At 44.5% G+C, this 25,561-nt stretch overlaps 1 protein-coding gene across 4 annotated transcripts in view; it reads right to left on the bottom strand.

Annotated features, from left to right (window-relative positions):
* Window positions 1–25,561, bottom strand: part of tmem131l (transmembrane 131 like) — an 88,784-nt gene that overhangs the window by 8,408 nt on the left and 54,815 nt on the right. For 2 of the 4 annotated variants that reach the window (XM_020497052.2, XM_031837617.1), the window contains exons 8-28: window positions 23,929–24,006; window positions 22,350–22,530; window positions 20,766–20,824; window positions 20,559–20,664; window positions 18,467–18,569; window positions 18,084–18,228; window positions 17,577–17,750; window positions 15,583–15,652; window positions 15,323–15,440; window positions 15,056–15,125; window positions 14,683–14,792; window positions 14,218–14,287; window positions 12,140–12,264; window positions 11,491–11,633; window positions 9,918–10,104; window positions 9,254–9,439; window positions 8,893–9,039; window positions 6,501–7,122; window positions 6,208–6,323; window positions 5,181–5,347; window positions 4,049–4,255 (exon numbers count right to left, since the gene is read on the bottom strand). In XM_020497052.2, the coding sequence (XP_020352641.1) occupies window positions 4,049–4,255; window positions 5,181–5,347; window positions 6,208–6,323; window positions 6,501–7,122; window positions 8,893–9,039; window positions 9,254–9,439; window positions 9,918–10,104; window positions 11,491–11,633; window positions 12,140–12,264; window positions 14,218–14,287; window positions 14,683–14,792; window positions 15,056–15,125; window positions 15,323–15,440; window positions 15,583–15,652; window positions 17,577–17,750; window positions 18,084–18,228; window positions 18,467–18,569; window positions 20,559–20,664; window positions 20,766–20,824; window positions 22,350–22,530; window positions 23,929–24,006 (3,184 nt within the window). Of the gene's footprint in view, window positions 1–4,048; window positions 4,256–5,180; window positions 5,348–6,207; window positions 6,324–6,500; window positions 7,123–8,892; window positions 9,040–9,253; window positions 9,440–9,917; window positions 10,105–11,490; window positions 11,634–12,139; window positions 12,265–14,217; window positions 14,288–14,682; window positions 14,793–15,055; window positions 15,126–15,322; window positions 15,441–15,582; window positions 15,653–17,576; window positions 17,751–18,083; window positions 18,229–18,466; window positions 18,573–20,558; window positions 20,665–20,765; window positions 20,825–22,349; window positions 22,531–23,928; window positions 24,007–25,561 lie in introns of all 4 variants that reach the window. The other 2 variants (XM_020497051.2, XM_020497053.2) reach the window with 2 other exon arrangements.

The raw sequence follows: 25,561 nt of genomic DNA, 5'->3' as shown, positions 1-25,561 counted from the left end.
CCCATCTATACATACTTACATCGTTTGCGAGATCAGACATTTTATCAGAGGTACCTTTAATTTCAGCGCCTCTAATTTGGAAACATTCAAACTAAATCCTAACTTTTTTCTTTCTTCAAATGCACATACATCGAAACCTACCAAAATAAGACGTCTTTCTTGTGATGCAACTGTTGATACAGAGTGTTAAATCCCAGACGTAGTGTTAGCGCTTTTATAGAGGCAACGGAAAAACAATGTATTCCATTGGGCCCATTTCAGCCATTACCAGAGTGTGTTTGACAGGTCAATATAAACGTTTATGCGGTCCTCATGTCAATGAGAAAACACGAGCGATATTCTGCACAGATTCTGCCAGACTTGGGCCCTGACAGTAAATCTCAGTAAAAAACAAAATAAGTGTTCCAAAAAAGGTCCAGTCGCCAGGACCGCAAATACAAATTTCATCTCGACACCGTTGCCCTAGAGCACACAAATAACAATACATACCTCGGCCTAAACATCAGCACCACAGGTAACTTCCACAAAGCTGTGAACGATCTGAGAGACAAGGCAAGAAGGGCATTCTATGCCATCAAAAGGAACATAAAATTCAACATACCAATTAGGATCTGACTAAAAATACTTGAATCAGTCATAGAGCCCATTGCCCTTTATGGTTATGAGGTCTGCTCACCAACCAAGACTTCACAAAATGGGACAAACACCAAATTGAGACTCTGCATGCAGAATTCTGCAAAAATATATTTTGTGTACAATGTAGAACACCAAATAATGCATGCAGAGCAGAATTAGGCCAATACCCACTAATTATCAAAATCCAGAAAAGAGCTGTTAAATTCTACAACAACCTAAAAGGAAGCAATTCCCAAACCTTCCATAACAAAGCCATCGCCTACAGAGAGATGAACCTGGAGAAGAGTCCCCTAAGCAAGCTGGTCCTGGGGCTCTGTTCACAAACACACCCCACAGAGCAGCACAATTAGACCCAACCAAATCATGAGAAAACAGAAAGAAAATTACTTGACACATTGGAAAGAATTAACAAAAAAAAAAGAGCAAACTAGAATGCTATTTGGCCCTAAACAGAGAGTACACAGTGGCAGAATACCTGACCACTGTGACTGACCCAAACTTAAGGAAAGCTTTGACTATGTACAGACTCAGTGAGCATAGCCTTGCTAGGTGAGAAAAGCCTACAAAATGCCTACAAAATGAAGTGGAAACTGAGCTGCACTTCCTAACCTCCTGCCAAATGGATGACCATAGAGACATATTTCCCTCAGATTACACAGATCCACAAAGAATTTGAAAACAAATCCAATTTTGATAAACTCCCATATCTACTGGGTGAAATCCAACAGTGTGCCATCACAGCAACAAGATTTGTGACCTGATGCCACAAGAAAAGGGCAACCAGTGAAGAACAAACACCATTGTAAATACAACCCATATTTATGCTTATTTATTTTCCCTTGTGTACTCCAACCATTTGTACATTGTTACAACACTGATATATATATATATATATATATATGACATTTGTAATGTCTTTATTCTTTTGAAACTTCTGTATGTGTAATGTTTACTGTTAATTTTTATTGTTTATTTCACTTTTGTATATTATCTACCTCACTTGCTTTGGCAATGTTAACACATGTTTCCCATGCCAATAAAGCCCCTTGAATAGACAGACAGAGCGGTAGAGGGGGCGACCGACCGACAGAGCGGTAGAGGGGGCGACCGACCGACAGAGCGGTAGAGGGGGCGACCGACCGACAGAGCGGTAGAGAGGGCGACCGACCGACAGAGCGGTAGAGAATATTACCGACCGACCGACAGAGCGGTAGAGAGGGCGACCGACCGACAGAGCGGTAGAGAGGGCGACCGACCGACAGAGCGGTAGAGAGGGCGACCGACCGACAGAGCGGTAGAGAGGGCGACCGACCGACAGAGCGGTAGAGAGGGCGACCGACCGACAGAGCGGTAGAGAGGGCGACCGACCGACAGAGCGGTAGAGAGGGCGACCGACCGACAGAGCGGTAGAGAGGGCGACCGACCGACAGAGCGGTAGAGAGGGCGACCGACCGACAGAGCGGTAGAGAGGGCGACCGACCGACAGAGCGGTAGAGAGGGCGACCGACCGACAGAGCGGTAGAGAGGGCGACCGACCGACAGAGCGGTAGAGAGGGCGACCGACCGACAGAGGGCGACCGAGAGACAGAGAGAGAGAGCGGTAGACAGAGAGAGAGAGCGGTAGACAGAGAGAGAGCGCGGTAGACAGAGAGAGAGCGCGGTAGACAGAGAGAGAGAGCGGTAGACAGAGAGAGAGAGCGGTAGACAGAGAGAGAGCGTGGTAGACAGAGAGAGAGCGTGGTAGACAGAGAGAGAGAGCGGTAGACAGAGAGAGAGAGCGGTAGACAGAGAGAGAGAGCGGTAGACAGAGAGAGAGAGCGGTAGACAGAGAGAGAGAGCGGTAGACAGAGAGAGAGAGCGGTAGACAGAGAGAGAGAGAGCGGTAGACAGAGAGAGAGAGCGGTAGACGGAGAGAGAGAGCGGTAGACGGAGAGAGAGAGCGGTAGACGGAGAGAGAGAGCGGTAGACGGAGAGAGAGAGCGGTAGACGGAGAGAGAGAGCGGTAGACAGAGAGAGAGAGCGGTAGACAGAGAGAGAGAGCGGTAGACAGAGAGAGAGAGCGGTAGACAGAGAGAGAGAGCGGTAGACGGAGAGAGAGAGCGGTAGACGGAGAGAGAGAGCGGTAGACAGAGAGAGAGAGAGACAGAACAGGTGAGGTGAAAGACGGATGCAACATTTCCATGTGTGATGAGGTGTACACTGAGGTGGATTCAGAGATGGGGAATTTGGGAATCTCAGCCCTAGCCGAGACAGACAAAGTCCCTCAGAGCCAAAGGACCTAACCTAACCCAGCACCATGGTGCTCTGTAGAGTCCCCAGTCGCACTTCCAACCCCCTCAGCCCTCAGAGCTCCAGAGCCTAGGTCCGGACCTACTATTCTGGGGTGAAAGGAGGACATTTTGATGAGAGGGCCTGTGTGGGATGGAATGGAGACACATGGCTATGCTGACGATAGACAGCAGAACAGAGGAGAGAGAGCACTATTAGGAATAGTAAAAGGAGCAATATGTAGGGACCAGGTACAAAAACACATTCTCTAAAGTCAATCTGTGACCCTGTTCCTGTAGAGCTACCTTCCTGTAGGTTCACGCTCCAACCCCGGTGGGGCGGCAGCTAGCCTAGTGGACTAGGAGCGCTGGCCCATTGCTATTAACTAACCGGGGCACTAGACTAGGGTGAAGGTGAAAACCTACAGGACGGTAGCTCTCCTGGAACAGGGCTGGAGAGCCGTGCTCTATGGGCACGTTTCCTGATAAGAGCAGTGCAGTGGTCGCTACAGTAGCGAGAGAGGGGAGTGTGTATACCCCGAGTGTACAAAACATTAGGAACACCTTCCTAATATTAAGTCGAGCCTCCCTTTGCCCTCAGAAGGACCTCAATTCGTCGGGCCATGGACTCGACAAGGTGTCGAAAGCGTTCCACAGGGGCGCTGGGTCATGTTGACTCCAATACTTCCCACAGTTGGATGTCGTTTGAGTGGTGGACCATTCTTGATACACACGTGTGAAAAACCCAGCAGCGTTGCAGTTCTTGACAGTTCTCGCAATCAGTGCGCCTAGCACCTACTACCATACGCCTTTCAAAGGCACTGAAATCTTTTGTCTTGCCCAGTCACCCTCTGAATGGCACACATACACAATCAATGTCTCAATTGTCTCAAAGCTTGAGAATCCATCTTTTACACATCTCCTTCCCTTCATCTACACTGATTGAAGTGGATTTAACAAGTGACATCAATAAGGGATCATAGCTTTCACCTGGATTCACCTGGTCAGTCTGTCATGGAAAGAGCAGGTGTTCATAATGTTTTGTATAGTGTCTAGATAAAAGTGTGCTTGTGTGCGTGCGTTGTATATGGCACCGTGTATGTGTTGTGTGTGTGAGTGGGTTTACTGCAGTAGTGGGTCCATACTTTTCCTGGCTGAGGTAGCGCAGTGGTGTGGGCGGTGGTGCGGAGTGCTGGGGTCCTTGTCTCCCTCAATGCTGCTGGCAGAGCTCCAGCTGCCCCAGCTGCTGCGGCTGGCCCGCACGCTGCCAGATGAGCTGCCTGAGTCTGAGCCCGACTCGCACGCCACGCGCCGCTCCGCGCACTTCCGCCGTGGCCGCACCAGACACACGCCTAGAACAGGAAGGGGGGCGAGAGATGTTGAGGACTGAGTAAAGCCCGTGGCCTAGCTGTAACACAAATACACTGCTCAAACCCTTCAATGCCCCATATCCACCCTTCCTACGGTCCTCCCTCTTGCCCATCTTCCCTTTTGTTTCCAGCTGTTGAAATAAAGTGTAGAGAAAGAAAGACGCTGAGGACTGTCCAACATTCAATATAAAATGTTGGACAATATAAAACTCAGTCAGTTACGTCTTTAGCCATCACATTTAATTGGGAATTCCGGTGTTTCTGAAAATGTGACAAAACCGGATATGTACTGGAGTGTCTACCATGGCAATGTGTTGAAAAAGAGAAGGCACTGCAGCAGATACTTGGTCAGTCAGGTGTAAGTCTGCTTAGAGATGTCCAGAGCATCACAGACACAGCAGAGGGCTTTTAACATGATTGGTTTAGGTGAGGGGTAGGGTTGAACTTCGGTCAAGTTAGCCACAAACTGACAGCGACAGCCACACAGGTTACCAAGTGGTTGAGGGGTATAACCATAGATGTCGCAGCTTTTTGAATGTGTGTCTGTGTGTTGGTCAGTGTTTCCGTTATCCGCTAGCTGGCTTTTGGCCTATAAAATATGAAACCGCATGTGAAGTGACAAGTGTTTTCCGGCGAATTGCATTATGGAACAAACATCCGCGCGTAGCCTGCTGCCTTGGGTGCATTGCTGCGCTTATAACGTGTAGAAACAATAGAATAGGTAAACCTTTCTACTGTGGGGGATAGTAGATTGACAGGCTAGTGATTCTGCGGTTGGTTACTTGTCTTCGCTGAGGAAACGTAATTTCTCAAATGTCGGGTCAATTAAAAAGGTTTCCGGTCAAATGTCCCCCTGCCATATTTTCCTAACGGAAACCCTGGTGTGTATGTATGTACATGTTCCCACCGTTCTGTTTGAGGGGGCTGTCGGGGCTGGGCTTCGGTGCGTCTGGTTTTCCTGTGGAGCAGCGGTTCCGAGTGCGGGTTCCGTTCATATTCTGTTGTTGTTCTCCCGTTCTCCACTCCGGTTCCCTCTCCTGCACTGACGTCACAACCACACTGTGTTCAGGAAGCCTGTGGGAACAGCAACGACCAATGTCACTTTTCAATGTCGTTACATTTCACGCAGCGATTCAACAATCAACAGGGTTACAGACCTGAACGTTCCACTATAAACGGCTGCTGGGGGTAGCTAATTAACGGTTGTTTCTTCAATTTAAATCAACCCCAAATCAAAATATTCAAATTCACCAACTCACAGTTAGAAAGTATTAACGTAAAAAATAAAAGTACTTTTGGTCAATGAACAATGGCCGCGGTGTATCACATCTGTGTGGGATGAAGAGGTTCATCCCAAGGCAAGGCAAGCAATGACTTATTGAAGATTCTCCTTTGAGTGATGTCAATTTCGTTCTCTATAGATTATTATTATTATTTTTACAGATTTTCTCCCCAATTTCCTGGTATCCAATTGTTAGTAGTCTCATCGCTACAACTCCCGTACGGGCTCGGGAGAGACGAAGGTCTTTCGACCTCCGAAACACAACCCAACCAAGCCGCACTGCTTCTTAACACAGCGCGCATCCAACCCGGAAGCCAGCCGCACCAATGTGTCGGAGGAAAAACCGTGCTCCTGGCGACCTGGTTAGCTTGCACTGCGCCCGGCCTGCCACAGGAGTCGCTAGTGCACGATGAGAGAAGGACGACGCTAGGCCAATTGTGCGTCGCCCCATGGACCTCCCGGTTGCGGCCAGCTGCGACAGAGCCTGGGCGCGAACCCAGAGTCTCTGGTGGCACAGCTAGCACTGGGATGCAGTGTCCTAGACCACTGCGCCACCCGGGAGGCCCTTTTCTATAGATTTTACAAAAGGAAATCTGCACCAAACTATTTGTCAAGACTAATTTCTAAGTGAGCATTTGAAGATGACACGTACCCAGAAACCCGCTCTGTGTTCTTCTTACGACTCTTCTTTGCCTTGCTGTTCCCGGCTGGGACACCAGCCTCCGTCTTCTCTGCCTTCTTCCTCTGGATTTTACCATCCTCTCTGGTCTGGAGGGAGAGAGAAAGAGAAATATTCAATTCACATTTCCACCCTGTACTGAAGTACTTAAGATTGCACAAAAAAAACATCTCTACAGAGCTAGAGTAACCAGGTTACAAGCATCAGAGCAAGCTATCAAATAAAACCAAGTAATAGCCAATTGATCACCCTGTCCTCTCTCTCACCTCGAGCTCAGAGTTGTCCCTTTTCGCCGTTGTATCCCTCTTCTCCACAAACTGTGAATGTGTACGGAGGCCGCACCCTTTCTCTGTCACGGGGCTGCACAGCAGGGGACCCGGTCGGGGGCCTGGGCCCATGGTGACATTGTCGGGGAAGCCGGCCTGCGTTTCCACGGGAAACATAACCGCCGCCGGCCCTTTGCTGTCCTCCCGCTGGGCGGCGCTCTGTGGTGGGGCTTCCTTAAAGTGCTGTGTCGTTTTCTTAACGTCGATTTGACAGAGGAACGTGGGCTCGTTGTTGTTGCAGGCGTCCGTGCACAGGTCGGGTTCCAGGGTTCCCAGGTCGGGCGTTAGGTCTAGTTCCCGTTCTTCCTCGGTCGCCGTGGCGGCCGCCGCCACTGTGGCGTAGGAGCTGGTTTTGTACTTGCCGTAGTAAACGGACACCTTGTGTTTCTTCTGCGGCTGGGAGGGGGTGGTGGAGGCACCCTTCTTGGAGGAGGAAGAGGAGGTGGAGAGGGGCTGGGGCCGGGGGGTGGAGCCGTTGGCCACTGCCGGGGAGCCACGCCCCTTCCCTTTGTCAGAGTTGTGACAGGTGTCCACATATGTCTTGCAGCTGCCCTTCATTTTACTGGACATGGACAAAAACACTAGTTAGAGAGACTGTGTAAACCCATAACAATGCACAACAATCACCAGCTAATCAAATGGATGACAAGCCTCATTTATAGAACAAAATCAGTTCAGATTTACGTAGATAACATACAGCTACTTTGACAACATTTCAACATTTGTTGTACTGGAGTGTTATACCAAGAGTTAAATCAAGTACCACCGAAACATCTAACTTTAATAACGCTTTATATTGGCAACTAGAGGTCGACCGATTAGGATTTTTCAACGCCGATGCCGATTATTGGAGGACCAAAAAAAGCTGATACCGATTAAATCGGACGATTTTAAAAATATATATTTGTAATACTGACAATTACAGCAATGCTGAATGAACAATTACTTTAACTTCTATATTACATAAATAAAATCAATTTAGTCTCAAATAAATTATTAAACATGTTCAATTTGGTTTAAATAATGCAAAAACAGTGTTGGATAAGTAAAAGTGCAATATGTGCCATGTAAAAAAAGCTAACGTTCAAGTTCTTTGCTCAGAACATGAGAACACATGAAAGCTGTTGGTTTCTTTTAACATGAGTCTTCAATTTTCCCAGTTAAGAAGTTTTAGGTTGCAGTTATTATAGGACTATTTCGCTCTATATCATTTGAATTTCATAGACCTTTGACTTTTGGATGTTCTGATAGACGGCACTATAATATTGCCAGCCTAATCTTGGGAGTTGATAGGCTTGAAGTCATAAACCAATCTGTGCTTCGAGCATTGCGAAAAGCTGCTGGCAAACTGAGGAAAGCATGGTTTGAATGAATGCTTATGAGCCAGCTGCTGCCTACCACCGCTCAGTCAGACCGCTCTATTAAATATCAAATCATAGACTTAATTACAATATAATAATCACACAGAAATAAGAGCCGTGGGACATTTATATGGTCAAATTCGGAAACGATCATTTGGAAAACAAAACATTTATTCTTTCAGTGAAATACAGAACCGTTAGATATTTTATCTAACGGGTGGCAACCCTAAGTCTAAAAATTGCTGTTATATTTCACAACCTTCAATGTTATGTCATAATTATGTAAAATTCTGGCAAATTAACTCGTCTTTGTTAGGAAGAAATGGTCTTCACACAGTTCACAACGAGCCAGGCGGCCCAAACTGCTGCATATACCCTGACTCTGCTTGCAAGTGGCACAATTTCCCTAGTTAAAATAAATTCATGTTAGCAGGCAATATTAACTAATGCTGGTTAAAAAATATATACTTGTGTATTGATTTTAAGAAAGGCATTGATGTTTATGGTTAGCTACACATTGGTGCAACGACAGTGCTTTTTTAACAAATGCGCTTGTTAAATCATCACCTGTTTGGCGAAGTAGGCTGTGATTCGACGATAAATGAACAGGCACCGCATCGATTATATGCAAGCTAGATATACTAGTAATATCATCAACCACGTATAGTTAACTAGTGATTATGTTAAGATTGATTGTTTTTTATAAGATAAGTTTAATGCTAGCTAGCAACTTACCGTGGCTCCTTGATGCACTCGCGTAACAGGTGGTCAGCCTGCCACGCAGTCTCCTCGTGGAGTGCAAAGTAATCGGCGTCCAAAAATGGCCATTACCGATTGTTATGAAAACTTGAAATCGGCCCTAATTAAATCGGTCAACCTCTATTGGCAACCATAAAACTGTTGATTTTATGTAAAAAAAAAAAATTGATTGGAAACGGGTCTCTTGTAAAATATATTCCACAGAGTCTTACTTGACTCCGTTGGGGGTGATGTTGACGGGGCCGTTGTCCCGGGACAGGGCAGAGTTGTGGATGCTCCGGGGGGTGGGGCTGGAGAACTGAGCCAGGATGTACTGGGCCTGGTGGAAAGCCATCAGACAAACACCCGCCAGGGAGAAGCTGAGAGGAGAGAGAAAGGATATGGCCGGTTATTCATTGGAGATATCAGTCCAAACAAATTGACAAAGTAGTAGGCACTGGAGTCAAAGTCCATTGTCTTTCAACCTGAAACCTGTTTTATTTCTGGGGGGGGGGGGTGTATGACATTGGCCTTTCACTACCCAAACTTGGTACTAAGTTGGTACTGGTCTATGCGTCTCAGGGTGGCACTGACCAGGTGAAGATGAGGGTGACCACCCAGAATGTCTCCTCCCAGCTGGGGCCGGGCACCACTTGGGCACAGAGGGGCAGCATGTGGTGGGGCAGCGTCACGTTGAGGGTGAAGGGGAACGATGAGCCGCGCGACGTCACCAGGGTCAGGTCCCGGATCACCCAGGACGACGTGAAGTCTGGAGTGAACCTGGAGGAGGGAGAAAGTGGGAGGTGGGGAGAGAGAAGGAGAAGGTAGAGTAAGAAAAGGAGAAAGAGAGTGAGCGATTAAGGGGGAAAAGAAGATGGTGAAAAGGAAGTGGGGGAGAGGGGAGACAACCAGAGGGGGAAGAAAGAGATAGAGAAAATAGAAGTTGAGACAGTGGGGGGGAAAGGCGAGAAGGAGATGAGGTCAATGAGCGTTACAAATGTCAAAAAACTTTATCTTGATATGTCTCGTATCACAATAAATGATTTACTAAACAATACAAATGTCTGGATGTTTGCGTTCGGACAGAATACAAAAATTATCTATTTTTGATCAATTTTTCTTTCATTACTTTACTTCATGTACCCTTCACTTGAAAGTAACCTGACGCATGCACACTACTGCTGAGTTAATACAAAATATGTTGACATAAAAAAGGTTCAAGAACAATCTGCATCCATTCTGCCGACATTTGACTCACGCAATGGTGATCTCGGAGGAGGAGTTGTGGTCCAGGCTGAAGGACCTGCACTGCAGCACCTCGAAGCCGAAGCCCTGGCACTTGTAGCCGTTGATGTTCATGGATGTGACCATAAGGGGCAGCTCCCCGGCGTTCTCTACCTTGAAGCTCTTCCAGATGGCAAACAGAGGCTTGTTGGTGCGCAGGCCTGGGAGGTAGATGGGAGGAAGCATTTTATAAAAGTAGCCAGACACACTCTTAAGAACAGTAGAGCAAGACAAGTGCTGAGTCCCAAATGGCACCCTATTCTTTTTATGACACACTACTTTTGACCAGGGTCCCCTACTTTTGACCAAATACGTCACTATAAAGGGAATAGGGTGACATTTGGTATGTCACCAAGGATTAATTAGCCTTGGTAGGAGAACACACAAGATAAGGCACGCTTTATTGTCAGTTTAATAAAAATAAAAAATCTGCTTTGTGTCTTTAAAATGAGTTTATTAAAGGATTGTACAGCAGAACTACCACCACTAATAGTAAGACAACGATTAAGTAGCCTAGTTTCAAATTCAAGGGCCTTATAATAGAGTTTGAAGTGCAAATGAACCTGAAATGTGTTGCACCATCATTTGCCTTGACTAATGGATTCTATTTGTAATGCATTTAAAAATGGACAAACATCGAATAAGATCTAGCTACATACAGTACATACTGTATACTTAGGGCGGAGCGGTACAACGTATTTTGCGATATACCGTTATTCAACACAGACCGAGCCCCTCTTTTCCCGTCACTTGCGTTCACTTGTTGCGTTCACTTGTTGCTCCTCGACCAGGAGACACTTGCGTTCAGAGCAACTATGTTGATGACAACGATGCTGTTTTTACTTTGCTTCTTAATATAAATCCACTAGCATTGTATAATTACACAGTTTGTGTTTCTTACATCTGCAAACAGCTAGTTTCTTTTTTTCAAACAGCCAGATTTTTTTTTTTTGCATATTGGGCTTAAATCTTGTTAGCCGCTAATGCTAATCGCTAGTTAGCTGGCTGGCTAGCTAGCTAATAAATGTACTGAGTCAGAGCAAACGTAATTAGCGATACAGCCTGATAATACCAGTGATGGTTTAGACCAAAATCAGCATGCTGTTTGTGCAACAGTATCTTCTAAATCAAAGAGGAATACGCAAAGCATGAATATCTTATAAGTAGCTAAGTGAAAACATTTAACGTAGTCAAAGATTATAGATCCCCATAGGAAACACATATCAACACTTTGGTTCCTACCCTGTCACAATAACTCCTCCCTGTCATTTTCATTTGTTGTCATGCCAAACAACACTGTACTCAAAGTGCCCACTATTATACTCTAACTATAGAATTAGAATAATCAGTTGTTCACCCAAGTGTTTTACACTAAATCGCAAGTCAAATCGCAATTGCAACATCTGATTAAAAATAAGGCCTAGATTGTTTGCCCTACGTGGCAGTGTGGAAATTATTTTTTAAAAGTGCAGGAAATAGATTTTCATCTCAGTGAGAGAAAGGTGGATAAATGACAAATATTAAAATGAACACAGTGGTTGGCTCACCATCTCGGCACTCCATGAGGGTGGACTGAGGGACATTAAAGCGTAATGAGGCTCCGGGGCCCGGCAGCTTGCCCCCCACCCTCAGCAGCTCCTTGGCCCCATGACCCCGCACCATCACCATGTCAAACACTGTCAGATTGTTCCTGAGACAGAGAGACAGAGAGAGAAAAAAAGAGAAAGAGACAGAGTTAGACTGTCTCTAGACTTAGCTCCCCGACTCGCACTTCCTCGCGCACCAACAGTAGAGTGACAGACACTTGAAAAGAATGGCAACTCGAGACTAGAGGGTCACCAATGCTGAGCGTCAACAAAACCGACAGCACATGGCACCATACTCAAATCTGGCAAACGTCATTAAAATACCTAGTGCCATCTAGCTTGGCTCCATTATTGACCAAAACAACCACAAACGTGGAATAATATCACGCGCAAAGCTACGTGTTTGCATTGTACTGCAATAACTACTGTAATATCAGTGCTCATATCAAGATCTTGCATGGACAAGAGACTACAACTACCAGTATGCAACAACTGGGGGGGGGGGGTACTGTTTGTGGTAATTTTGCCTTTGTATGTACATGACAACATGAAAATCAGAAGACCATTCCTAAGAACGTGTCAAAATGTAGAGGTGTCAATCATAGTGTACCTGATGAGTAGGATGGTGGTGGTGGGTTTGTGTTCGGAGGGGGTGAACACCACAGCCACCTCCCTGCTCTCCCACGGCTGGAGGAGGAGACGCAGCGCTCCCTCTCCCCTTACACTCTCCCTGCCCTGCAGACAACACACAGGGTTCATATATCACTGCATGAACACACTTTATATATAGCGAGAATTATTCAACTGCGCTCTCCTGGACAGCTGAAACACTTGTGGGGTTGTCTGTATTAGGCATATCAAGAGTAGGAGTGCTGATCTAGGATCAGGTCTGGCCTGTCCATTTTGATCTAAAAGGGCTGAGACGCTTGATACATACAGCCCCCACTGGCTTTCATTCTCTACTAATCATGGACCGATTCAGACCTGGGACACCAAAGCCAATGATTAAAGACTGCATTGGTTTCCCATAACTAGAGCAGTGTTTCTCAATCCATTCCTGGGGGGGGGGGGGTCAGCACTAACTTGGATTCCCTAGGAGTGGATTGAGAAAATCTGAGCTGGGGTGTCAAAAGGACGGAATGACTAAAGCACATGCATCAAAATGCAATAAGGCCCAAAGAATAACGCAATAAAAAGACAGCAAATGCTTCATGTTCGCTGCAAAGTCGGTGAATTAGCCAGCTACCCACCGTAGGTCAATAAAATAGCACACTTGGGAGCAGTAAACAATGAGCTCTCAAAAACATAATTTCATTGTAATCCATTGATACGGGGTGAAATTTCCCCTAGATACAGAACTAGGATCAGCTTCCCTTCCGCCATTCCTAACCTTAACCATTAAATGAGGGAAAGTGTAGACGTTGATCTTGGGATTGGAATTGCCAGGGACCTCACGAAACAATATTATCACGATACACAATACTGTAAAGTGCATTTGGAAAGTATTCAGCCCCCTTCCCTATTTCCACAACTTGTTACGTTACAGCCTTATTCTAAAATGGACAGATAATTTCCCCCCTCATCAATCTACACACAATACCCCATAATGACAAAGTGAAAATATTTTCTTTAAATTTGAGCAAATAAAATAAAGAAAACCTTATTTACATAAGTTTCCATTGATCATCTTTGAGATGTTTCTAGTCCACCTGTGGTAAATTCAATTGATAAACGGAGCAAAGTACAGAGAGATCCTTGATAAAAACCTGCTCCAGAGCACTCAGGACCTCAGACTGGGGTGAAGGTTCACCTTCCAATAGGACAACGACCGCGACCCTAAGCACACAGCCAAGACAAAGCAGGAACGGCTTTGGGACAAGAATCTGAATGTCCTTGAGTGGCCCAGCCAGAGCCCGGACGTGAACCTGATCGAACATCTCTAGAGAGACCTGAAAATAGCTGTGCTGCGACGCTCCCCATCCAACCTGACAGAGCTTGAGAGGTTCTGCAGAGAAGGGAGAAACTCCCCAAATACAGGTGCGCCAAGCTTGTAGTGTCATACTCAAAAAGACTCAAGGCTGTAATTTCTGCCAAAGGTGCTTCAACAAAGTACTGAGTAAAGGTTCTGAAGAGTTATGTAAATGCGATCAGCTTTTATTTTTTTAAACATTTGCAAACATAAAAAAAAAAAAGTTTGCTTTGTCATTATGGGGTATTGTCTGTAGATTGATGAGGAACAAATATTTAATACATTTTCGAATAAGGGGGCAACGTAACAAAATGTGGACAAAGTAAAGGCGTCTGAATACCTTCCGAATGCACCCTATATGTATCACGACTGTATTGAGATTCGATACTGTGATTTTATTGTGATTCGATGTTCCAAAGCTCACGTGTTTGCTGCAGAGAAACGAGAAAGCCATGAGAAAACACGTTTTAAAAAGAAGATGGAAAACAAGCTATAGGATGAGATATGCCAGAGTTTTGGCGCAGGTACAGCCAACTAGCATTAGTTTACATTAACTACCTAGCAATTTATATATATAAAAATAAAATAAAAATCGATGTACTCTAATGTATTTTCCACCCCATCCCTGCCCTACACCTAATACATTACAGCAGCCCCAGTCCCATAGGCAGACAGTGGAACAGACAAACTACATTTCCCAGAATGCACAGCATCCTTACCTTGTGCTCTGCATGCAGCAGAGTGAACTCTGTAGTGCTGATGTTGACAGAGAGGGGGCTGATATTGAACCTGGAGAAACAGGGGAGAGAGGAGGAGGCCAAACAGTGAGACGCCTCATCAATAACACCTACAAGGGACACTCAGAGCTAACGGGTACTAAACTGCAATGTTCAAGGGGCAGTTCTGTCTAAAATCAACAAATATTTGTATGAACTGTCCATTTAAGGAGTGGGAAACTAACGCGAAGGAATGTGTTACAATGGTCTGAAGTGACTTCCCATTCCTTCCTCTGCGCTGATCTCAAAATGCACTATAGGTGAAAGCAATATGGTTCAGTTGTTTCTGAAGTACAGATGAAGGAAAGGAGATGAGGAGAGGAAGCCACTATAGACCATTGAGATGCACCCAAGGGAGTGCATCTCCTGTGCAACTAATGTTGAGAGGTGGTGTCCTTGGGTTCGTACCATTTGGTGAGGAGGTCAAGGGCTTCCAGGGGAGCTGGGTACAGGGAGAGGGCTCTGATCTCCACACACACCACAGAGGAGGAGGGATTCTTCAGAGTCAGCAGCTTAACCTGGGGGAAAGATCAAAGTTCAAAAGATGTATTGTACATTGACAATTGTATTTGGTTTCCATGGCTCACAGCTGGACACATAACATAACAAGACATTGGAATAGTAAAGCATACTAATGTTAAAAGTGTAGATGGTAGAGTTACATTTTTAATTTTTTATTACAAATATCTCAAATCCTCCAACTGCTGCAGGTGAATTGTAGACTAGATGTACTACAGAGCTATTCAACTATTAGTGTGTGATAAAAACATGTTTGGGTTACCTTGCTTTCATTGACAGGGACAGCACCAAAGTCTAGAGGGGATGAGGTCTCTGCTGGTAGTCTTGGCCACCTTTAGTGAACAAGAAAATGGGAACTGTAAGTGTAATGTGTGTGTGGCCCACCACCATTATAAGTGATATAAGTGATTATAAGTGTTACGAGTGACTAGATAATGTATAAGTCACTGAGGGTAGGAAAAATGTTGTGTGTGTGTACGAGTGACCAGACATAGAGTAAAGGAGGGAAGTGAACAGCCGTGTGTCTCACCTGCAAGGCAGCTGGTCTTTGCGGATTTGCCAGCGAGAGCAGAGCTCCGAGGCCAGTCTGCTGTCCAGCATCCAGGAGGAGGAGTCTGGGAGGAGAGAGCGCTGCCACTGGACACGACCTGGAAACACCCATACAACACAGCCTGAGTGGACCATACACCTGCACACATATATCAGTCAAACACACACTGTACCAACAGCAGAGACCAATGATGTTTGTGGCATGCATGCATGAGTCGTGTGCGCACACACACGTCTCACCTGCTTCTGACAGTCTGAGAGGACATAGTCGGCCACACTCCCCCTCTGCTTCAAACACAACATTACCCTGCTGGAGAGGGAACACACAAATACACTCCCATTAGAGAACACACTCCATTATTTTTGGCGGAATGAATGTCAGATCAATATAATGCCGTTTAACCGTTTGTTAGCTTGAACACACACGTGCACACACACCCACGCGGAAAGGACTCAGACCCCTTGACTCTTTCCACATTTTGTTACGTTACAGCCTTATTCTAAAATTGATTCAATTGTTGTTTTTTTTGTTGAAATGTTTGCAAATTACGATTTTTTTTTACAACTGAAATTTGACATAGGTATTCAGACCCTTTACTCACTATTTCGATTGGGTTCAAGTCTGGGCCTCTCCTGTATTGCACCTTCACCCCAGTCTAAGGTCCTGAGCGCTCTGGAGCAGGTTTTCATCAAGGATCTCTGTACTTTGCTCTGTTCTTCTTTCCCTCGATCCTGACTCGTCTCCCAGCCCCTGCAAAACATCCCCACAGCATGATGCTGCCAACACCATGCTTCACCGTAGGGATGGTGCCAGACTTCATCCAGACGTGACGCTTTGCATTCAGGGCCAAGAGTTCAATCTGGTTATCATCAGACCAGAGAATCTGGTTTCTCCTGGTCAGAGTCCTTTAGAAGCCTTTTGGCAAACTCCAAGCGGAGTGGCTTCCACCTGGCCACTCCCATAAAGGTCTGATTGGTAGAGTGCTGCAGATATTGTTGTCCTTCTGGAAGGTTCTCCCATCTCTGTCAGAGTGACCATCGGGTTCTTGGTCACCTCCCTGACCAAGGCCCATCTCCCCCGATTGCTCAGTTTGGCCGGGCAACCAGCTCTAGGAAGAGTCTTGATGGTTCCAAACTTCTTCCATTTAAGAATGGAAGGCCACTGAAGAATGATGGAGGCCACAGTGTTCTTGGGGACCATCAATGGTGCAGAAATGATTTGGTACACTTCCCCAGATCTGTGCCTCGACACAATCCTGTCTCAGAGCTCTACGGACAATTCCTTCGATCTCATGGCTTGATTTTGCTCTGACATGCACTGTCAACTGTGGGACCTTATATAGACAGGTGTGTGCTTTTCCAAATCATGTCCATTGAAGTCAATTTACCACAGGTGGACTCCAAGTCGTAGAAACATCTCAATGATGATCAATGGAAACAGGATGCACCTGAGCTCAATTTCGAGTCTCATTAGCAAAGGGTCTGAATACTTATGTAAATAAGGCCTTTACTTTTTTTTTATTCATTCGCAAACATTCCTAAAATCCTGTTTTCGATATGTAATTATGGGGTAGTGTGTGTAGATTGATGAGGAAAACAATGTATTTAATCCATTTTAGAATAAGGCTGTAACGTAACATTTGGAAAAAGTGAAGGGGTTTGAATACCTTCCGAATGCACTGCACGCGCACACACACCCAATATCAGAACAAAGGCGTGAGTGAGCAGATGTTAAACATTAGTGTAGAGATCATAACAACAGACAGTAATAGTGTAAAGTGTGGTTATTCAGGACTGTAGTAGTATGTAATAGACAGTTGTCTATGGCAGTGTTTCTCAGACCGGGGGCGTTTATCCACAAGGTATCTCAGCATGTGAGTGCTGATCTAGGATCTGTCCATAAAATCTTATTCATTATGATATAAAAGGCTAAACTGATCCTAGATCAGCACTGCTACTCTTTGTGGACACGGTCCCTGGTCCTGGAGTCCGAAAGTGGTGCACATCTTTGTTTTTGGCCTAGCACTAAACACCCAATTACACTAACAAACTCTTCATCAATCCTTTAATTAGTGGAATCAGGTGTGTATTGCTAGGGCAGAAACAAAAATGTGCACTCCTGGTCTATCGAGAGTATGGCGGAGTGTGTATGCAGACAGTCCCTGGGAGTATTACCTTGGCCAGGGTGGAGTGTACATTATGTGTGTGCAGACTGGCATCATTGGTAGTATTACCTTGGCCAGGGTGGAGTGAAAGTGGAGGGGTAGTTTCAGGGCCAGACCCAAGCCAGTGGTCAGGGAGAGGGTGGATAGCAGGTTTAGGGGCAGGCTCCTGTTGAGGAGCTTCAGGGAGAGGAGCCGCCAGCAGCCACCCTGGGGCACTGACACTGCCCCGCTGAAGTTGACCACCTTGACGCACGGGGGACAGACAGTCAGCACAGACATACCGATAGCAGGAGATTCAACTATAACTACGCAGATCTCGTTCTCTCATATTTGAACTAGAGACTGATTTCAACCTGGGAAACGAGGCCTGTGAAACTTCGAGAGACTGAATTGTGCACCTGTACCAATATGTATAAAGAAGCCAAGGCAATTTTACTTTTGCACATAGCTTTCGGGCTGAACTTTGACATTTCTATTGACCTTAAGCAAAAAATTCTGGTCGACCTCATAAAAATGTCAACGGAATTCATGGAACCACATTTGTATGACGTAGCCATCTTTTGAGATGCCACTTACCTTCAGTAAGCCCTGGGACTCCGGGGAGAGGGTGGCGTCCTGGACGGCGAGGGGGAAGGGGAGGGTGTTGGTCAGCCACAGGTCCACGTGGTCGGCCCCTCTCTGCCTCAGTCTCATCTGAAAGAGACTAGACAGCTCCAACCCCCTGGAGAGAAGAGGGACAACCATTGAAACGTGCTCTGGAGGAGTGAGAGGAACTCGTTTCTTAAATTGTGCTGATAACGTAACGCCCATTCACCACATTTTCTAGCGTTTTTTTTGTTATCTGGATTTTATACTTTGTAAATACAAACCAAATGGAACATAAACGTGGTCTTACACACCTTGAGGGCAGAAAATACAGTCGAAATCTCCTTTTGAGCAGAGTATCTGTATGGTCTTACCTGTGTGTGATGTGGAAGCCAGGGAAAGTGTTCACTGTGTGATTCCCCAGGACCTGTAGGCTAATATGACTGGAGCATCTTCTACCCTGACCTGGCAGAGAACCTGCTGAACACAGTCGACATTGAATTTTAAAAGTAGGAGGTTCCTCTCTGTAAATAAGTTACGTTCCAGCTAATACAGGGCAGTCGTATTTTTCATAGTGATAGAAGCTAAATGCATATCTAGAATGGAATTAAAAGCATATGTGTCTTCGGAAAGTACTCAGAGCCCTTGACTTATTATACACAGCCAAAATGTATGAAATAATAAATGATATTGTCTTGACTCAATAAGTATTCAACCCCTTTGTTATGGCATGCCTAGTCAAGTTCAGGAGTACATATTTGCTTAACAAGTCACTTAATAATTAGCAGGGACTCACTGTGTGTGCAATAAAAGTGTTTACAATTATTTTTGAATAAGGTCCCTCAGTCGAGCAGTGAATTTCAAACACAGATTAAACCACAAAGACCAGGGAGGTTTTCCAATGTCTCTCAAAGAAGGGGACCTATTGGTAAGCAGACATTGAATATCCCTTTGAGCATGGTGAAATTATTAATTACACTTTGGATGGTGTATTAATACACCCAGTCACTACTGTAACTCAGTTGCCGGAGAGGAAGGAAACCACTCCGGCATTTCACAATGAGATCAATAAGAACCCCAGAGTAGAGGTGTCATAATACCCATAAAACAAAGTGGTCAAACAGGGAAATGGTCCCAATCATTTCTTCTGCCATCCATATTTCCAATAGGGGATTTTAAAAACACTTCAAATAAGGTCTGTGTTTTGTGTAGACTAACCCCGGTGAAATGTTTTCATAACCACGTAAATCTCTTTGACAAGATGGCTAATCAATATATTCGTCTCTATTTACTCCGTCTAAGCCGCTAATTAGCCTCAAAGTAGACGTAATGCAAATCTACAAATCAAGCTCCTGCATGTCAACTCTAGCTGACACCATTGCTAACATATATTGTGTCAAATTAAAAAACTTACACAAGACAGCTCACAGAATTGTCCATTTCAAGAAATGTTGCAAATGTATTCATTACTACATTTAGTAAACAGATAGTTAATCCAGATTCTTACCTTTGCCTCGATTCGGCAGTCTTGTCCAGATCATCATGGTATTTATTTTTATTATTATGATAGCATTAGCAAACTCTCTAATTAGAGTTTCATTTTTAGGGGGTAAATACAGGTGAATATATTGATAAAAGTCACCTTGTCCTAGAGAGATTTAAACAGAAAACATCACATCTGGGTAGGCCAACATGAAACACAGCCCTCACTTTAAGTGTTTCTAAAATCTCTGATGGGAAAAATGTGTGGTGGGAAAACGATTGGAACCATTTCCCTGTTTGACTGCTAGGTTTAATGGTTATTATGACTCATACTGTGGTACTCTATGGTGACTTTAGGAATAATCTACAATGGAGTTGCTTACCATGAAGACCGTGAATGTTCCTTGGTGGCTGAGTTACAGTTTTGACTTAAATCTACTTGAAAATCTATGGCAAGAGCTGAAAATGGTTGTCTAGAATTTTGAAAATAATAATGGGCAGGTGTGGAGAGACTTACCCATGAAGACTCACAGCTGTAATCACTGCCAATGGTGTTTGTACAAAGTATTCACTCGGTGGTGTGAATACTTATGTAAATTACTTTGCAAAATTGTCTAGAAACATGTTTTCACTTTGTCATTTTGGGGTATTGGGCATAGATGGGTGAAAAAACGCAATTTAATTTTGAATTCAGGCTGTAAAAACAAAATGTGGAATAAGTCAAGGGATATGAATACTTTCTGAAGGCACTGTACTACAACCTTGGGCCTTATTGCTTAAATATACACACATGCTATCAACTCACAAGCAAAATAGGAAAAGATGTCACACAGCTGAGTTTGCTTGTTGCAGGTGTGTGGGAACAATTTGATGATGATACTTCAAGAGCAATTTGCAGGTTTTCCTTTTCTTTTAAGATATCAATATTATTACCACAAATGGCAAACAGAACCAGTATTTCTCTACCTTGACATTGTAACGTACCTCTGCAGGCTAGCGTAGCCACTTCTGTGAAGTTTGTTGTTGATGCTCTCAGCAGGACTGGGCTGAACTCCAGAGTGCTGTCCACTTTGGATAGCAACTGTATTTCCTAATAAAAAAATAAACAATATAAACTCCTGCATGGGTAATACTGAATACATTTGAAATAGACTACATAGGAGTACTCTGAGTACTCGCACAGAAACTTACCTTAACATAAAGTTTCTTTCCTCCTGAATTCAACATATAAATTCCTATTTTTGGCTCCCCTGTAGGACAGAATAAAGACATAATAGGTTAATGACATGTTATTGAAAGAATCGAATACATACTGTACTGCTGCCCAACAAAACACTGAAAATTGCACTTCTCTCTGTCGCCAGTAGGTGTCACTACGCACACAAAATGGATACATCCACCTTAAGACAGACCGTCAATAACAAAGCCATCTTCAGGGCTACTTGACATCCTCTTAGGTACTGTGACTGTACGCCGTGCACAGAATCTAAGGGCGTAACGCTGATGCTCTATGATGCCCATTCCAAGGTAGAAGGTAAATGCCCCATTTATCCCATTTCATGCATGCCACGAGCCGAAAGATGAATGATAACACTCCTCACAGAAGGTCAGATGACTGACAATTAACTTAAAATTAGATCTAATGTTACTCACTAGGTGGTTTCAGTTCGGGTTTGATCTGGACAGTAGCACTAAGAGAAAGGAGGTGATTATGTTTACAGTATGCTGTGATCATAAAAACCTGAGTGCTCTACTCTACAGCAGCAGTGCAGCAGTTGGGTGGGCGAAAGTGCTGAGCTGACACGTCGGGGCTGATTCCCTAGGGCAATTCCTTTCAACCGCAGGTTTCTCTGCAAGTGAGACTGTGGATGAAAAGTACCTGTTCTACCGTTCACGCTTCACCTCCATCGATAGCGTTGTATTGGCAAACCAATGAATGACCAACCGTTCACTGGGAGTCACTAAGTTCACCCTTTTAGTACTGTTTCACAGAAATACAATTTTGTAAACTGACATGACCCAGATTAAGTCTACTATTAGATTAAAATGTAAATGGAGAAAGCCAGGAAAACATCCTTTAGTTGTTTATGATGTAGAAGTCGGTGGACAGAAGAACAAGGAAAGAACATCTAATCACCCATGTCTGGCCCCTAGTACCAAACTGTAAACAATGGTTGCATCCCAAGTGGCACCCAATTCCCTATATAGTGCACTACTTTTGACCAGAGTTCTATGGGATCTGGTAAAAAAAAGTAGTGGACTATGTAGGGAATAGGTTGTCATTTGGGACAAACCCAATGTTAATCTATCATCAATCTACAGGCCTGGTGTGATAGGGATATTCTAGCTGGGAGATGTAGACTACTCTACAGAGTATAGTCCGGCCTTGATAAGGGAGCACTAACGGTCCTGTGTATGTAATATGGGGTGTGGTGGTGATGAGGATACAGGATTAACTTGCACCAATGGGCTGATCTAAGATCAGTTTTGCCGTTTCCCCTTTAATAGTTAAGATGAGAATTTGGGGAAGGACATGTTTGATTCTACAACTAGCTGTGGTAATATGCTCAATGGCTCAGCAGTGGTAAGGCTCCCAAATCAGTGTTTCTCCCAGATGTTTCTTTAGGTGGGATACAAAGGACCCTAAACCCGCAGACTACCAACATTCTGTATTAAAACCAACCAACATCCTTAAAATATTTGAAGTTATTCCTAGCTCTCATGCCTTACCCCACCTCCACCACCAAAAACTAGTCCCCTAGCCCCGACACCCACCATTGGCGGAGTCGCGGCCCGTCGCTGGGGCGACCAACAGGACTAGGATGTGCTCGATGATGTAGGGCTTGAGCTTGTCCAGGTCAGCGGGGCGTTCTGTGCTTTCCGACAGCCTGATCTGGAGGTTGAGTCGCTGCTCTACCCCGGCCGCATGGTCCTCAACGCTCTGGAAGCAGGACCCCTGGGGAAACGGCAGGAAAGGCATACCAGTTACACAGAGGGAGCAGAGAGGGAGAAAGGGGGAGGGGGTTGGTTGAATAGAGCAGAGAGAATGAAGAGGAGTGTAGAAAGAGCGATTAGTGGGAGAGTGGAACGTGGAGAGCGATAGGGGGGCAGAGGGACAGAAGGAGAGACAAATGAGTAAAATTGTGTAAGAAATGTCAACAAGGAAGAGATGAAGGGGGAGTATACTAAAAGAGAGTGTGTGTGTGTGTACAAACACACACAGTATATACATAGTCAGCTAGAGGCAGAACTATGGGCAACAAGCTGCTTCTCTTCAGTCCCTCAGCACTGTACCTAACCCACTAACCCCCCTTTAATCTGGCAAGATCCATATCTGAGGGGTGCAAAGCCTGGCTCATACCAGGCCTTGTCGTTTTAGGAGTAGGAGCGACTCAGGCCTGGACTTAAGAAACAGACAGCTATCTATCCCTGGCTAGACGCCACAGGGCCTGGGCCTACAATAACAAACACCAAGCCCCTGTGGATACAACAGATAGACTACCGGCCACTTCCTGAAGACGCCATATTAGTGCTTATCCCCCCTGACCATAGGAGTTGGCTATACTTCACAAACAGATCTGGGACCAGGCTACACCATACTAGAAGTATTCACAAGGCATTATAAAAAAACAAACAAAACAATGTTGGGTTAGGTATGAGCGATAGAGTGGTGTGTAGGGCTTGCGTCATTGGTGGCGATTGCGCCACCTGTGTTTAGGGAAGCTCCCAGCCAATTAAAGGTCTCGCGAGGAAGCAATTATGTTCCTAGCAAGTGGTCTCACTGTCCTTGGGGCTTCTTGAGGAACCAGACTGCAGTCAGATATCACAACACCGCAGCTCACTCAGATGTCCTGTACACATAATCCTTCAAAACAATTTCATCATGAGCAATGATTCTGCAGTAGACTTTAGAGCCCCAATTCATGTGACACAGGTAATAACTGACTACAGGAGAATAACCCTTGTGATTATCGTGAAGCCAAGAAGATAGTGAGTACACACAGTTAACACACTCGTGCTGACAATAGTTGGGAAAAAAGAAAATAAACTTTAACAGCCATAAGTGCTATGAAAATGCCTGTAATATCAACGCTCAAAGTTATTCTTACAGTTAGCATGGGAATAATGACTTTGCAATTTAAACGTTTTGCCTTTAAAACGCAAATAGGTTGCCTCGAAAATATCAAGTGGTCATACACATGCATTTCTGTTGAGTCTGGCAGCGTCTTTGTTTCGATTTTGGTAGCGTGTTCAATTTTGAACTAATATAAAGCATATTTCAGTCTTTCAATTTACATACTGAGAACATTATAGTGAAAACGCTGGTTTTAAAAAGTGATGAGATGCCCAGTACCTGTGGCTGGCTGTACATGCTCTTGGGTAAACTGCACTCTAGCAGTAGCCCCAGGATAGTGATGTTGGAAGAATCTTCCTGTGACAGAGAACATGGAGTCAATGGTAGAAACTTACAATCAAGGAGGTTGATAACTCAGCCTTCATTCCAATGCTCTTTGACGAGACGAATAGCTGGAAAGGTCATGTTGATTAGACTAAATACATTTAAGGCAGTTTCATTAATCCAGATTAAAGATCGAAATTACAGCCACCACTCTTTTAGATGGAAGTCTAATGGGACTAGTGAAGAGAAATACAGGCATGTGTAGCATAAATAACAAACTAAACTAATTGTGTGAGGTTATATTAAGCAAAACATTGGTAACATACAGTTGAAGTCAGAAGTTTACATACACCTCAGCCAAATACATTTCAACTCAGTTTTTCACAATTCCTGACATTTAATCCTAGTAAAAATTCCATGTTTTAGGTCAGTTAGGATCACCACTTAATTTTAAGAATGTGAAATGTCAGAATAACAGGAGAGAATGACTTATTTCAGCTTTTATTCATTTATTCACATTCCCAGTGGGTCAGAAGTTTACATGCACTCAATTAACAACAACCTCATGCTAATCGCATTAGCCTACGTTAACTCAACCGTCCCGCAGGGGACGCATGTGGCGGATGAATCAGAATTAGTTGGGTAACATAGATAATTAAGATGTCTTATCTGCATAATATGCTTATGTGATATACTTGTTATTTAGAATGTATCCCTTTGGACTCTAGTGTTGGCAGTTGCACTTCTTCCCTCAGCTGGGGCTCAGTCACCTGTTGCCCAGAGAGGGGAGAGGTCAGGCTTGTCTTTCACATGTCCCTGGTGCTATGCAGAATATCAGAAAGAGAAGAAGACAGGAGGGAACATTGTCTTCATGTGTGAATGTGTCTTTACATATTCTAAAACATGTGAAGAGATGGCGTGATTAATGGGGAATCAATTAGTGGTTTCCACAATGTTTGTGTGCCAGTCACTCCCTCCTTTGGCCTTGGGGGGTGTGTGTGGTAGTGTCTGGAGTTGACAATTGATTTATGTTGGTTTTTTTGTGCTAGGAGTAACAGGAACGAGATAGGAACCTCGTCTTAGGGGAAACACTGAACAATCATTTATAGCGAATCCTATCTGGCTAAGGGATACTCCTTTCTTATTTAAAAGGTCTCACCTTGTGACCCATTCTATGTATCGGTTGTTCGTCATGTAGGTTGAAAGGGGTGTATCTTGGCTATAAAAGACCTTTGTACTTGTGTCTCGGCACTTTCAACCATTAGAAATGGTGAATCGTTGTCAAGTCGATTTAAGTGTAACTCGGACTTGTGTGATAAGTTTGTCTCTCCTCATTTGATAGTAAATAAATGAACCACCACACCCACCAATCCTGAAGAAGTTTTAATGAAGCTGCCAATTGAGGACTTGTGAGGAGTCAGTCTGTCAAACTAGACACTAATGTATTTGTCCTCCCCCACTCCTCTTTCTATTCTGGTTAGAGACGGTTTGTGCTGTTCTGTGAAGGGAGTAGTACACAGCGCTGTACAAGATCTTCAGTTTCTTGGCAATTTCTCACATGGAATAGCCTTCATTTCTCAGAACAAGA

Source organism: Oncorhynchus kisutch, linkage group LG12 (genome assembly GCF_002021735.2).
Source record: "Oncorhynchus kisutch isolate 150728-3 linkage group LG12, Okis_V2, whole genome shotgun sequence".
Classification (NCBI taxonomy): domain Eukaryota; kingdom Metazoa; phylum Chordata; class Actinopteri; order Salmoniformes; family Salmonidae; genus Oncorhynchus; species Oncorhynchus kisutch.
Note: the sequence above shows the minus strand (reverse complement) of the source record. Positions and strands in the feature narration are given on the sequence as shown.